The 15,367-nt window shown below is 33.2% G+C and overlaps 1 protein-coding gene across 1 annotated transcript; it reads left to right on the top strand.

The window, feature by feature from the left end:
* The first annotated feature begins 326 nt into the window (after window positions 1-326).
* On the top strand, window positions 327-7,108 carry LOC140432472 (dehydrogenase/reductase SDR family protein 7-like). Its single transcript, XM_072520383.1, has 3 exons — window positions 327-755; window positions 865-1,228; window positions 6,064-7,108. Exons 1-3 carry the CDS (start codon window positions 582-584, stop codon window positions 6,507-6,509), a joined length of 984 nt encoding a protein of 327 aa, XP_072376484.1. The 5' UTR covers window positions 327-581; the 3' UTR covers window positions 6,510-7,108.
* Window positions 7,109-15,367: the final 8,259 nt, after the last annotated feature.

The following is a 15,367-nucleotide window of genomic DNA, read 5'->3' as shown; positions in this document are numbered from 1 at the left end:
ATTTTTAACCATAATAATTTCTTTAATGACCTCATGCCCGTGATTAAAATAAAACTGATCAGCTTCTCTTCATTATTAGCCACCATTTTTTAAATGTTTATTAAGGATTAAGTGGTAAGCCACAATATTGATTGTAATGAAAATTACATTTTATAATTATTGTTTATAACTTATCGATTTCTACTCTGAAAATTGTTTTCAAAAAGGGGAGCAAATGGGCCATACCCTCTTTTGTAATCCAACCACTATCACAGAACAGAAATCAATTGTTATTTGCTCTGTCACTATTTATTGTGACAGATTGATATCGATATTGTGATTGTTTGTGATTGTGACCTTAATTGTGACAGTATATGTTAATATAACCTAAACAAAGTTGTTACTGATATTTATTTAAATAATTTACCGATAAACGCTATCATATTTATTCAATAAAAATTTATTTATTGTAAATAATACATATTTGGTATCTTTGACATCAAATATTGGTTAAATATCATCTATCTATAAGTCAGATATTGTTGAAAAGTTCATAGTTCAAGGTGTTCAAATTATGTTCTAATATTCTGAAGATCTCACAAATGTTTCACACAGTTGGTCTAACCGTAAAAAACAGAATGAGCGAAGCCAAAAAGTTATATGAATCTTTAAGTTTGGTGGGTTCTGTCTCTCTAGCAGTATCATTGCCATGGATCATATTTAGAATATGCAGAGCTTTGTACTTACAGAAGGGGCTAAATGAGTTATTTGGAAAGGTAAGGTTACAAATAACTATGTTTTACTAACAAAAGTTTCCACGCATTTCCACTGTTTTAATTTGAATACAAAAAATTTACCCTTTAGAAAATAAAAAGTATTTTTAAGGTGGTGGTTATTACTGGCGCAAGTTCAGGATTAGGAGAAGCTCTAGCCCATGAATTTTACAAAAAAGGGTGCCAAGTAGTATTATGTGCAAGGAGAAGACAAGAATTAGAAAGGGTTAGAACAGATTTGTTACATTCACATAGTACTGTACAAACACATCCTCCTATTATCATCCCTCTTGACTTAGCAGATATTGATAACTTACTAGAACAAGTAAAGAAGATATTATCAATCACAGGAAAAATAGACATACTAATTAATAATGGTGGAGTATCTCATAGAGGTAATGTGCTCTCAACCAATGTTGAAGTTGATATGAAGATCATGATGGTTAATTATTTTGGCACTATTGCTTTAACAAAAGGTAATTTGAACTTTACTTATATACTATATCCTATCAAATATTTTTTAAGTATTCTACATGATACTCATTTTTTATTTATACTAATACATTATACTATAAAGAAAACATATCTTATTCTAGTGTCTTTTTTATTTGCCTAACAATCAACACTTTATATAGTGATTGGTTCCATTGCGGTTTTGATTTATTGGCACTTTTTGATAGGCATCTGCTTATAATTAATTTAATGGTGCTCTAAAGCTACTGCAATCCATCCCTTTATATGCCCCAGAATTGTGCAATTGTAATGAGTTGCACATAAAACAATTAGTTGCTATGTCTTCAAACCTAAAGGTTAGGTTTGAACTAAACATTTTTTTGCAGAAGCAAGAAGTTCAAAATTTACTTAATAGTTTTCATAAAGCCCTACAGGCCATATAACTCTGTGTCTTATTTCAACTGGTTAAGAATGTAACAAACAGCTTTGTGTGTAATTCCTTCAAAGATGGATGTAGAGGAAGAACCTTTGGTAATATTTACTCTTTAGAATCATTTTAATGATAATCTTTGAATTCATCTTCACACAATATGTTAAAGGTAAATAGGCTATCATCATGCCTTCAAATGTGTTCATGTGTTACCTTTCAGTATTTTTACTAGTGCTATATTATTCCTGCATATCTCATCTGATACAACGAGTGATGATAACAAATAAGTATAGTCACAGCTCTAACTTCTTAGGCAATCTCACTCTTACTAGTTCTAAGATTTCTTTCTTACTCCATGGTCTCGAATTCTTGTAGAATTTGTCCAATTAAGAAGCATTTCTTATGCAAAGTACTTTCCAGCTAATCTAGAAATACTCACATGATTTTTATGGTTTGCTCTTTGCACCTTACACTTAATTTTACATTAACACTTTTGTAAGTCATGGGTATTGCAAAAGAAATTAAATAATAAAGTTTTTTTAATTTTATTTAATTTCATTTTAAAACTTTTTATTAACATTTAAATAATTTTAATTAGAAATTAGGTAATAAAGTTTTTTTTTCTAAATTAATGGTTAATGTATGTTATAACTATATAATTTGCCTACCACATTGGGTATCACTTATAGGAGGTTGAGAGTGGGGAATGAGCAATTACTGGGCTGGATATAGGGTGCACAAACAAACCAAAACATTTGCCAACCACTCTTGTTTTGGTTGGAGAGCTGGGTCATAATAAGTAAGTAAATATAGAGGGACTGGATGGGATAACTACAAAGAAAGAAATCTAAAAAATACTTACAGAGATTTCATGGGCAACAAAACGCAAGAAGGTTCCTAACAGGTTAAGCGCCAAGGCAGACACAGGTGTCTGATTTGAAGTTTGTCGCCTAGGCCACGACAGACACCAGTGTCCTCGACTTTAAATTTTTCATCATCCTTACACGGCCGCGAGGACACGATTTTATGCGGTTTTAACATAGGAATGTGTCCGCTATGGCCCTGCAATATAGAATGTTGAACCAGGTTCTGTGTAGCAATTCCGATTAGAAAAATCTGGTTTAAAAACCAACTTGAGGTCTTTCACTAAGTATAGAAATAAGAATACCTACAATTGATAAAAAATGTATTAAATAAATAAGCTATAGAAATACATATCTATTATAGATTATAGATTATATTATACATTTATTTTAAAAAAATAAATGATTTTTGTGAAATTGAAACATTACAGACAAAACCTAGGACTATTTTTGCACTGGGCACAGAACATTATTACTTTCTTCACTTTATTTATATCTATCAGTCCATCCTGTTTTCTCTTGTAACATCTCTTGCAGTACCATCTATTTTCCCGTGCCTTGCAGTCTAATTTTGTAAATACGTGAGCATTGAGGTTTAATTTTGCATGACATGTACATTCATAAAACTGGCCGCCCTCAAATTTTAACAATTCTTCAATAACTGCGCATCGAAAATCATTTATGGATATGTTAGTCTGTTCAGCCTCCTTGCAGATGAAATGGGCATTAACAATTGAAGTACTAATAAAATTTCTATAGGTAGTTTTTTTTTGTACCAACGGACAGTTCTTCACAGTACTGTAACTCGACATCTGATAGGATAAATCAATGAAGTTTTTACCTGAATTGTAATCAATTACCGCTGTTGGTTTTTGAATATTATTTCCCTGACATTGAAGTTGGACCATTTCAGCGTTGTGGCAGGTGGATAAAACCAAAACATCTTTTTTGTCATGCCACTTGAGGACACATATTCCTCTTTCATTTTCTCTGGTAATTCCTTCATCTTTTTGAAGTTTTTTATTTATTACTTCGGCTGGATTACCCTTGCAATTATTTCTCAAAGTTCCGAGACAATGGGTGTTGTTATCCAAAAGTATGTGCCCTAATTGAAGGCTTGTATACCAGTTATCAGTTACACAAATTCTACCAGACCCTCCTGGTTGACAACAAACTGCAATCTTCAAAACCCGGCCACTCAATTCCTTCTTAAAACCATGTGGACCTCTCAAATGGTTAGAAACGCCGTCTTACAAGTCTCCCACATATGACACAGCACAACTAATCAGTGATTAACTCAACAAAAACAGCCAAATAGCATCTTGAGCCGAAATTCACCTCTCAACTTAAAAAAAACTGGCGGCTTTTGAAGACTACACGCAGAAAGCTCTCTTCCCAAATCTAAATCTCTCTCCTCACTAACTACTAACTGCTACTACCACTTTACATTTGAATTTCCGATAACAAAAAACAAATAACGAAAAACCATTACGAATTTAAAAAAGAAAAATCCCGACTAAACAATGAACTGACTCCTATCGTGGTCCATTGTAGAGTGACATCATTCAATTCATTCGCCCAACTATGTATAAACAAAGTCTAAACGGAAATATTCCTGTTTATTTGATGCGCTAATAGGCGGAATCAACATCAAAAGAAATACCCATCTGTGTTATATAAACAAACTAAAAATGTTTATATTATCAATCTCAGCAATGCAAAAAGATTGAGAATATTTTTTGGTGTTTTAACATATACGAGAGGAAATGGAAATGCTACAATGTTTAACATATTTATAGGTTTTTAATAACCTATGCTCATAGGAAATAAAGTATTGCATTTTTTAGATTATTTTAGTTAGAATTAGGTTTTTGTTACTTTTTAAATCTGGACATACCCATTGAAAAGGACTTATTCAATGATATTTCACCTATCATCAACTAGTCTTGAATAAAAAAAAAAGATGTTTTCCCCAATTGTTCTATGGCCTTTCTTCAATTTAAAAATTGATGATATTTCACCTCATTATATGATCATAGGATCATTTGCCAAGATAAGGCATTAAAACAATCATCAACTAGTCTTAAATAAAAAAAAAGATGTTTTCCCCAAGGGTGCCTTTGTCTAAATGTTCACATTATGAATCACAGTGTCTTCATGTTAACCTCACATATGATTCAAAGGCGTGTAACACATCACCTTGTATTTGCACTCTACAAATCACTTTACTAGGAATTGTTTTTACAGGTCTCTTATAATCTCTACTCTAATATAGACAGTCCCATAACGCTTGCATCTAAATTCTGACTTTAAGCAGCACATTTGCTGCCACTTTGCTCTTTTACCTGTCCTCCCTTTTGATGTTCTGACCTACATTTTACTGATGAGGGCTGTTCTCAACAATCTGCCATCATCCATTGTCAGTACATGGACCAGCCCATCGAAATCTCTTGAAGTGGAGTGAATTCTGAGATAGCTGTTTCCTTGAAAACAAATAATTATCCTGAATATACCATAAAGGGCTTAACACTTTAGTTTATCCCATTGACTTTAAATTATTTCTTTAAAAAACAGAAAATTGTAAGCAAGTTAGGTTATGTATATAATTTTTGTTTGTAGTATTTTGTGGAAGCATAGACATATAATACAAATAGACTGAGTGTTGCAATACATGCTTGTTCCCCAATGTGACAGAGAAAAATGACACAAGGCAGTCCCTGTATATCTTTCTAATTTGCTAGGTTTATCAACCATGTGACCTAAATGACCAATGAGAAGGTCTCGTAGTTGATAAACTCGGCTCATCAGAAAGAGATTCAGGGACTGCTTTGCATCAGTTTTCTCTGTGCACTAGGGGAACACGACTGTATTGCAGCAGTCAGTATGTTTGTATTATATGTCAATTTTTTTGAACTGACTAACATTCCAACTGTCAAAGCTTTTACTGCACAGCCTCCTCTAATTACATTTTTTAGTCTCAATATACACCATCATCATCAACAGTTATTTCATCCATCGTCAGATGTAAACCTCCATTAGGTGTTACCATTCATTTTTGTTTGTTGTTTTGTGCATCCATTGTGGCCAGTCATTCGTATGATGTCATCAGTCCATCTGGTTTAAGGTCTGTCTCTACTTCTCTTGTTTGCTCTTGGTCGTCATTCAATAATTTGCTTCGTCCAACAGTTGTCTTCCGTTCTTCCTATGTGCCCTGCCCAATTCCATTTTAACATGGTAATCTTTTGGATTACATCTGTAACTTTTGTTTGTCTTCTTAAGCTTCTGAGCTTAATGTTGAGCATTCTCTGTTCCATAGCTCTCTGCGTCACTTGGAGTTGGTGGACTATATTGTTGTTAAATGCCTGTTTCTGTGATTTGGTCTACTTTTAAATGTTTGTTTTAAAAGCTAATATAAGGAGATGTTATTATATTTTTCTGTTAAAAATTAGCATAAGCCTCGCTAATAGCAATTTTTCAATAAGTATTTTTCAATTATATTGGTTTATATGTATGTTGGATATACTTTGTGAAAAATTTTATAAATTATATGTTTTAAAATTTTCAGCGGTTCTCTTGGACATGGAGAAAAGAAAAGATGGACAAATTGTTTTCGTTAGTTCTGTGCAAGGTTTAATAGCTCTTCCTGAAAGATCTGCCTATAGTGCTTCAAAGCATGCATTACAAGCTTTCAGTGACAGTTTAAGAGCAGAAATGACAGCAAGTAATATTTCCGTAACCGTTGTTAGCCCTGGGTACATCAAAACTAACCTGTCATTAAATGCTTTAACAGGATCTGGGGCGAGTCACGGAGAAATGGACAGCAATACTGAGAACGGATATTCTCCTGAATATGTTGCAAAAACGATTTTAAAAGCAGTAGCTGAAAAGAAGAAGGAAATTGTAGTTTCATCAATGCTTCCCCGGGTAGCGATATTCCTGAGGAAATTTTTACCTTCAGTGTTTTTCTTAGTCATGGCCAAAAGGGCGAAAAAGTCTAGTTTAAAACAATAATTTGATATTTTAAGTAACATCTGTAAGCAGCATTTAAATTTTGAGTAGGTATTTATTAAATTTGAGTAGGTATTTTTAAGAGTAATACAAATTGATTTTCATTTATCATCACATTTGGATTATGTTATTGTTGTAAGTCAAGCTTCATGACAATATTTTTTATTTAAAAAAAATTGTATGATATTGGACAAGAAAATATTATATGTTCCTTAATATTGCAAATAATGTGAACTATTTTGTGATAAACTGTTAAAGACTATTTTAGGTACTTTGTGCCTATGGCATAATGCTGACAGTTTGTAACTATTTTGATAAGTATTTAGTGTGGTAGATGACTTTAATTATATTTTTGTTAAAAATATAATTAATAAATTTTGTTAATTATAATTTTGTTAAAATTTGTTACACACTGGATAAATAAATAATAGGAAAGGATAGATAAACACTCTCACAAACTAACTATTATAGTTAAAATTGATCCACTGAGTACTTTGTTTATTATATTTAAAAATGGTATACATGTATAAATACCTATTACCTTTTAGAAGTAGTAGATGTAAGAAATAGTTTCACAGATTTTATATTTTTCACTACTAGACCATATGTGACTTTTTGTAATTTTACATGTCTAATCTAGTCGTTTTGTCTATTAAAGGTTTGATACAAACTTGAATTGTAATTATTAAGCTAAATCTAAACATAGTCATGGGCGTCACCAGGAATATTTTCAGGAAAATGCATCTGCATCTACACATACTATTAATTAACCAATATAAAATATGGAACTATATATGTATACAGTAGTCGCCAAATATGAAGAACCAAAGGAGCGCATTTATGATACTTCGAGCACGCCCACTTCTTCTTCTTCAAGTGCCATCTCCGCGGCGCAGGTCGGCAAGTTCATTTGATGTACATCCGTACCACTCTCTCAGGTTTTGCAGCCATGACATTCTACGCCTCCCTATACTTCTCTTTCCTTGGATCTTTCCCTGCATACTCAGTTGGAGCAAGGTGTATTTCTCTCCACGTGTAATATGTCCGAGATATTCCAATTTTCTTGTTTTAATTGTATTTAAAATTTCTATTTCTTTATTCATCCTTCTCAGAACCTCTTTGTTTGTGACGTGTTCTGTCCAAGATATTTTCAGAATTCTTCTATACACCCACGGCTCGAATGATTCCAGTTTTTGATTGATGTCGCATTCAAGGTCCAAGATTCCATTCCATAAAATAAAGTCGAAAAAACATAGCACCTCGCCAACTCTTAGTTCCAATTTTAAATCCCTTGTACATAACACTCTTCTCGTTTTGTTGAAATTTGCTCTAGCCTTTTCTATTCTGATTTTGATCTGAATGTAATCATTTGTAGAGTTAATCATTGTTCCCAGATAGACATATTTGTCCACTTGTTCGACGTTGGTTTCGTTTATTAGAAGATTCTCGTTATTTCTTTGAGTTTTCGATATTCTCATAAATTTCATCTCCTTCACATTCATTGTTAGACCATACTCTTTTCCATACTCCGCTATTCTGGTCATCAGTCTTTGAAGATCTTCAATATTTTCGGCTAAGATCACAGTGTCGTCCGCGTATCTAATGTTGTTAATGGGAACTCAATTTACCTTTATTCCAGCTGTTTCACCCTCAAGAGCGTTTTTCAGGATCTGTTCTTTTCAGGAGCATGCCCACAGCTAGATACAATTGGTAAATAGGTTACTTAGAACATTGTGAAACAGCTGCGTGCATATTTTGAGACATGAAATAAATGGGTAATGCTATAGAATAAAATAAAAAATCATTATTTTCAGGTAATATATTTTCAACCAAAATTACTATAAAAATTTATTTTTTAGCTTAACTTAGTGAGTAAGTAAGTAACTCTGAGTGTTATCTCCGCTCTTGTTCAAAATATTTACAGCGTCCTGGCTCGAGTGTTCTGTACTTATAAGGAAATCTTCGCCTATTCGTATATATTGCAAATAGAATATTCGTAGTCCAAGTAAAACCTGTTTTATTGCTGAGTTTTTTATTAGGAGCTTCTTGTATAGAAAATAAAAGTGCGATAGATAAAGAAAAAAAGTATAAAAAAATTCAAGCACTATTTCGAAGAAAGGAAGAATTGCATGGAGCAGAGCAAGTATAGGAGATAGGAGAGGGGTGAATAATTAAAATAATAATAAGTAAATATTATATATTAAGTCCAAATAAAATGTTTTACAGCGTTAACGTCGTAAGGTAGCCATTGAATGCTAGTCAACAAAGTGCGAACATTTCGAAACCAACTCCTTAAACTTAAGAGTATGACCTTGGGGAGTTCCATTATTGCCTGTTTAATATTAAGAGATGTTAGGTTATACGGATGCGACCATTGAATAGTTTACACTCTCTTTATTTTTTTAATTTTTACCTCGTTTAAACACACATTTTACGTTAAAGTGACGTTAATTACCAGTGGCGGATCAAGAATAGGCGGTTAAATAAAATAAAAAAATCAAAATAAAATAAATCTATCTTACAAAATGTAACAAAATAGAAATTATAGAAACAAGTTTTTTTTTTAATAATATGGACTATGCTCTTAATAGCGGAAATAAGGAAATCTGGGATTAAAATATCCATTTTATTTTAAATCTATTTTATATTAAATAATGACAAACAGTAACACAATTAATATTTGGTGGAAGCCCCATTATTGTCGACACAACTTTGTAATGTTTATAGATAGCACTAATCTCCCCATGTTATATTTAACAAGCTGCTCACGTGCCGGCTCAATTGCATTCAATAGTTCAATTCTATTCCGTGGCCTAAGGTTTCTTTCATTTAATTTCTTTGTCAACTCCACACATTTTCGATGGGGTTCTGGTTTTGACTTCGGGAAGGCCACGAAAGAACAGTAACATGACTTTCTTCCAACCATTCTCGAACAATTCTACTTGTATGCACCGGGCAATGTCATGTTGAAGATAAAGATGTAATTGACGAATATCTGGATCACTTATGGTAACATTATGTTCTCAAGAATATGTTTGTAATATAATCCTGTTCATTTTTGTTCTATATGAGAGCAAACGACTTCAGCACTTATCCATACCCATACGTTGACCGAGAATCCTCCACTCTTAAATTATAACGTTCATCAAACCTATGATTGCTTGGCCTATAACGATAATGCAATGGTCGAACGATCGATCATTGCGATATGATTAAAATACTTTTTCATCGGAAAATGCCACGTTATACCAAAAGTTGTCTTCACGGTTTGTGAATTCATTACAAAATGCAACTCATCTTCTCTTGTGATCCTCGGTTAAAAAATGTTTCCTTGCAGCTGCACGATGTATTAATTCACTTGCTTTATTCATTCTAGGTGCAAGGCGAATGCTGTCTCTTCGCTAGCTTTTCGAGCCTGTGTCAAAAGGAGATTCTCTCAGATATTCTACTAACACCTAGAGAGAGATTTCTACCCGCTTGAACAACCCAACCGTGCTATAGAGTGAAAACGATCCTTTGTTTGATTTTCCATATGGCTCACGCAGCAACTTGCCTTAGTGACCAACCGTCTTCGAGTTAGGTAATTGCTCTTGCTTTTTGTGAGTCATTCAAATGCATTCGCATGCAGGCATTTTCGACGCGTTTAATTTTATTTTTCAATACGCGCGAAATTTTTGACCAGCTCTTTTGACATTTTGCAAATCCGTATGACACCGCGATTTTACAGTATTACAATGTTAAAATGAAGGTAAAAACTATTAAGTGACTACAGCTGAACATTTGAATATGTAAAATCAATGGTGGATATGAATTTTATATTGAATAGTCCACATCGGTTGTTCCATTACAAAGGAGAAACAAAGATTTTGCAATTCGAAGCAATGCGTATTTTTATGTATGTTTCCGACAATGATTCTGTCACCATTTCCCCAATCCCAATGAATCGACTATACCAATAATTATTAGGGGTAGTCAATACTTCTTTCCACTCTTTTCTTATAGTTCAGAAAATAGTTGGTGGTGGACTAGATAGTTGTGTGTTGATTTCAAAATGTGGTCCACAGTAACGTGTTATACATCCACTATTTTTTATTTACTAAGGAAACATTTTATTCACTGTGTAGTACTAATGAAACGCTCTGTATATCAAAAGTTATATTAAAAATATGTCTTTGTTATCTGTTTATTAAATTATTTTTAAAACTCAATTAAAAGTAATCAACAAAAAATTGTTTTCTTTTGATACATCAATAAATATCTTTTAAACGCCTCTACCAATAAGCACTGCCAGATCAATATATAATTAGATTTTAACACTATTCATTAATTCTCAATTTCTATAACGTACAGTATATATAACAAACAGTAATGTAACTCTGCATCTTTAACCATATCACTATTTTAACCCAGGGCAAACTATACTGCAGGAAGTAGCCTCAGATAAATGCTTCATAGCCCAGAAGATATCTAGTTAGGGTTGTTCGTTGTTCAGGAAGGTTGCTTATAACTAGAATTTAAATGTTTCAACTTCAGCTGAAAATTCAGGTAAAATATACAGACGTAGCGTCGATTAATTTATTTTTCACACTTTTAATCTGAATATCTCGAATAGTACAACAAAAATGGATCAAGGTAAAATTTTTCGCAGTTAAATGAATTTGGTATGTAAAATTTGAAATTATCTCCAACATAATAACGTAAAAAAAATGCGATACATTTCATTTTGCAATCCAACTTTTCGGAAAATGTCAAAGATTCTCAGAAGTTTGCTACGTGGGAACTCTTTGTTATATAGGTCGCTGATAGGGGTCATAAAGTCGTTTTTTTTTATTGGAATTTGTAAGATCCAAATATGGATCATTTAATAAAATTTTTCTGTACACACACCGATATAAATTTTGCAAATTGCTAAAACTTGTTAATAAAATTAAAAATTTTGTTTTTAAACACTTATATTACCAAGCTTAGATTGAAAGAAATAAAGTTAAATCATTTTGTTTTACTTTAAAACATTTCATATAAGGCCTGTGCTAGCATTATATAAAGATTCGGAAAAAATTAAAGTGGGTGTTAAAAAGTTATATCGAGATATCTAACAAAGATCCTACATTGTTTGCACCTTATAGACAACGATCACAATCGTATTTCCCTATAGTCCTTCACATTGTGCAAGAACGCCCATCACAGCGTTACACCGAAAAAACGAAACAAAAAAACCGATTGTTTTCGATACAATTACACGCTTTCAAGTAAAATCTCTCATTTATTTGAGAAGTAACTAGGAGTGACAATGAAAATTCAATATGCGGACTGTTTACACAACTTCAGAAAGAGTGCAAGTAATAAATGGTACTTTGGGCGCCATTTTGTACAAGAAACTATTAATTTATTTATTATAATATAATAATAATAACGGATTTATTACGGCTGTCGCCGCTTCTCCGCCCCCAATTTCCATCTTTTTCTGTCATATGCAGTTGCCTCTTCCAAGTCTCTTGCCGCCATTGCTTCATCAATATCGTTGCGCCAACTTCTCCGTATTCGTCCTCTCTTTCTTCTTTCAGGAGGGATCCATTCCAGTACTCTTCTAGGCCATCTGTACTCTGGCATTCTTTTAACATGTCCGAACCAGATTAATTGTTTTCTTTCTATGCCATCATTGATATTTCGCTCCATTTTCATTTCGTTTCTTATTTGTTCGTTTCTAAATCTCTCCAGCTTCGATCTACCGCAGCTTCGTCTCAGATAATCCATTTCTGTCATCATAAGTTTGTTTCTATTAGCTTTGGTGACGTCCCATACTTCCGAACCGTAAAGTGTAATACTTTGGACTATACTACCGTAAATGTTTTTTGGTTTCTCGTCGAATTGTTTTTTGCCAGAGAAGAGAGTTTAAGGCACGGGTCGCTGCTCTGCCCTTGTTTATTCTTTCCCTGATTTCATCTGCGCTATTTCCCTTCTTGTTGAAAATGACCCCCAAATATTTGCAGGATTGCACGCCTTTGATTTTGTCGTCTTCCAAGACTAGATCACATATTTCGTCTGTTCCCACTGAAAGATATTCACATTTTGTCATATTCATGTTTAGACCTGTCGCATCATATTCTTCTTGCAGTTTTCTTACCATATAGCTAAGATCGTAGCCGTCTTCGGTAATGACTACCTGGTGATCCGCAAAGAAAAGTGTATATAGCTTGTTTTCTTCCACCGTTATTCCCATGTTTCTACATTTTTTTACCCATTTCACTAAGGATCTGTCCAAATAGATTTTAAATAAGGTGGGTGACAGACAGCAGCCTTGTCTTAGTCCCTTTGTTGTTTGAAAAGGAGAGGTGATTTATTGTACCATTTTAATTCTTGCAAAGTTTTGTTCGTATAAAATTTATTTATTACAGCATTTAAACATAGGCCAATACCTGCCTAAAAAACTGTATTGGCCATTATTCATCAATTTGAAAAGTTTGGCTGTGTTAATGGCAGATGTTAAAACTGTTGCCCATCAGAATCAACCCCGGGAAAAGAGAATTAGTCTAGAACGGGAAATTAGAGAAACCCAGGTGTATGCATTGGCAGAAGTAACGCCGTGTTCAAATAAACAAATTGCCGATGAAGTTGAATAAATGAAAAAATTTTGAGGAATATTTTGAAAAGAAACAATTACCATTGTTACAAAATGCAGACCACTCAAGAAATATTTTTCTGATGATCATTTTAAATAGATAGAATTCTGTGAAATTATGATGGAGAAATGCAATGAAAATTTTTTGAAGAATATTTTGTTTACATATGAGTCCTCCTTCACAATTCACAAGAAACGTAATCCACCGTTTTACGTTATTGGTCTCAGGAAAATAAAAATTTTGGGAGATCATATTATTGGTTCTTTTTTTATCGAAGGAAATCTAACAGCAGTCAAATATATTTAATTACTGCGAAATAGAATTATTCCTGCAAAAAAAATCTTAAAATCAACCTAAACGAAATCTGATTTCAACAAGGCAGCTGTCCTTCCCATAATGCACAGCCCTTAGAGACTATTTCGCTTTATTTTTTTGTGAATGTGTAGTTAGTGCACAAGGTATAATAAAATGGCCTCTCGTTCACCTGACTTAGCTCCCCTATATTTTTATTTTTGGGGGATGCTAAAGAACAAGTTGTACAGGCATGAATTCGAGTCACCAACTTGGAGCAACTGAGATAAAAGATAATCGAACTCAGCCAAAACATATCGGCAAATAAATTAAACGCCATGAAAAAGACGTACATGCCCAATTCTGTTGCATAGAAGATAAAGTTTTAATTAAATAATAACGATAATAGTCTAAAATGTGACACAATTGTTAAAAAACTTCAATATAAATAAGCTTTCATGTGAGAGTTGGGACAAACAATAACATAACCCAACTAAATTTGATTTCTTAAACAAGGAAAGAAACTCCCTTGCTTAATGTGGCCTTTCAAAATGGCACTTCTAACAATATTTTTGTCCCCACTACCTTTACATTCCCTCTTCTGTCTTTTTGCTCGATGGTTACAGCCCTCTCAAATCTTGTATGTAAAAGCACTAACATCAGCAGAAATAGGAAGCGATCATAAATTGGGATTGTGTAAAATCCGAATGAAAACACATATATGTGATAACAAAACACCAGAATACACCACAAAGATAAAAGTCGAAAGCTTACAGGATGACTCCACAAGATACCTATTCCAAAAAAGAATAACCGAAAAAAGCAGAAATACATATATCACAGAAAGTGATGGAGTCAAAGAAACCTGGGCAAAAATTAAGTCTAATATTTTAACCTCGGCCAAGGAAGTTCTTGGTGAAAGAAATATAAATAAAAATAAGTCGTTCCCAAGGCGAAGAACTCCATGGTTCTGTACAGAAGTGAAGGAAAAATGTAAAGAAAAGAAAAAAGCTTACCTGAAATACATGTCAAACAAAACACAAGAGGCATACCATAATTACAAGACAATTTGAAACGAAACACACGCACTTACTACGCTAAAACTTACAACTAAAATTTTACTAACGCTATTAAATCAGAGGATAAGTTTAGCAGATGAACAACAGGGTTTTCGTAGTGGAAGATCGTGTACAGATGCAATATTCGTTATAAAACAAATTACTGAGAAATCACTAGAGTATAATAGACCAGCATTTCTGTGTCTGATTGACCTTAAGAAAGCGTTTAATTCAATAATGAAAGACTCAAAGTCATCTGTATAATAGAAAAGTTCCCCTAAATATTAAAAAAACTATCGATAACATCTACGATAACAACAAAATGGAAGTCAGAATAGACGGACAACTTACAGAACCTATAGAAATAGGCAGCGGAATAAGACAAGGTAATTCATTGAGCCCCATGTTCTTCAATTTGATCATGGATGAAATCATCAAAAACGTTAACAAAGGAAGAGGATACAAAATGGGAAACAAAGATATCAAAATACTCTGTTACGCAGACGACGCAATATTGATAGCCCAAGATGAAGATAGTTTGCAAAGAGTGGTCCACAGATTTAACATAAGAACAAAAGAATTTAATATGACAATATCATCTCAGTAAAATGAATTACACTGTCTAGTTATGGAGACCTGGACAAAAAAGTGAGAGATCAAGTCCAAAAAGCAAATAGACTGGCAGGATGCCTTAATAACACTATATGGCGAAACAGACACACAAGAATTTATAAAGCCAGTGTAAGACCAATAATGACATACGCCTTAGAAACAAGACCCAACACAGCCACAACGCAAAGGCTACTGGAAACGGCAAAGATGAGAGTACCGAGAAGAATTACAGGAAATACGCTGAGAGATCGAAAGAGAAGTGAAGACATTAGAAGAAAAT

The sequence above is a fragment of the Diabrotica undecimpunctata genome, chromosome 1 (genome assembly GCF_040954645.1).
Source record: "Diabrotica undecimpunctata isolate CICGRU chromosome 1, icDiaUnde3, whole genome shotgun sequence".
NCBI lineage: Eukaryota > Metazoa > Arthropoda > Insecta > Coleoptera > Chrysomelidae > Diabrotica > Diabrotica undecimpunctata.
Note: the sequence above shows the minus strand (reverse complement) of the source record. Positions and strands in the feature narration are given on the sequence as shown.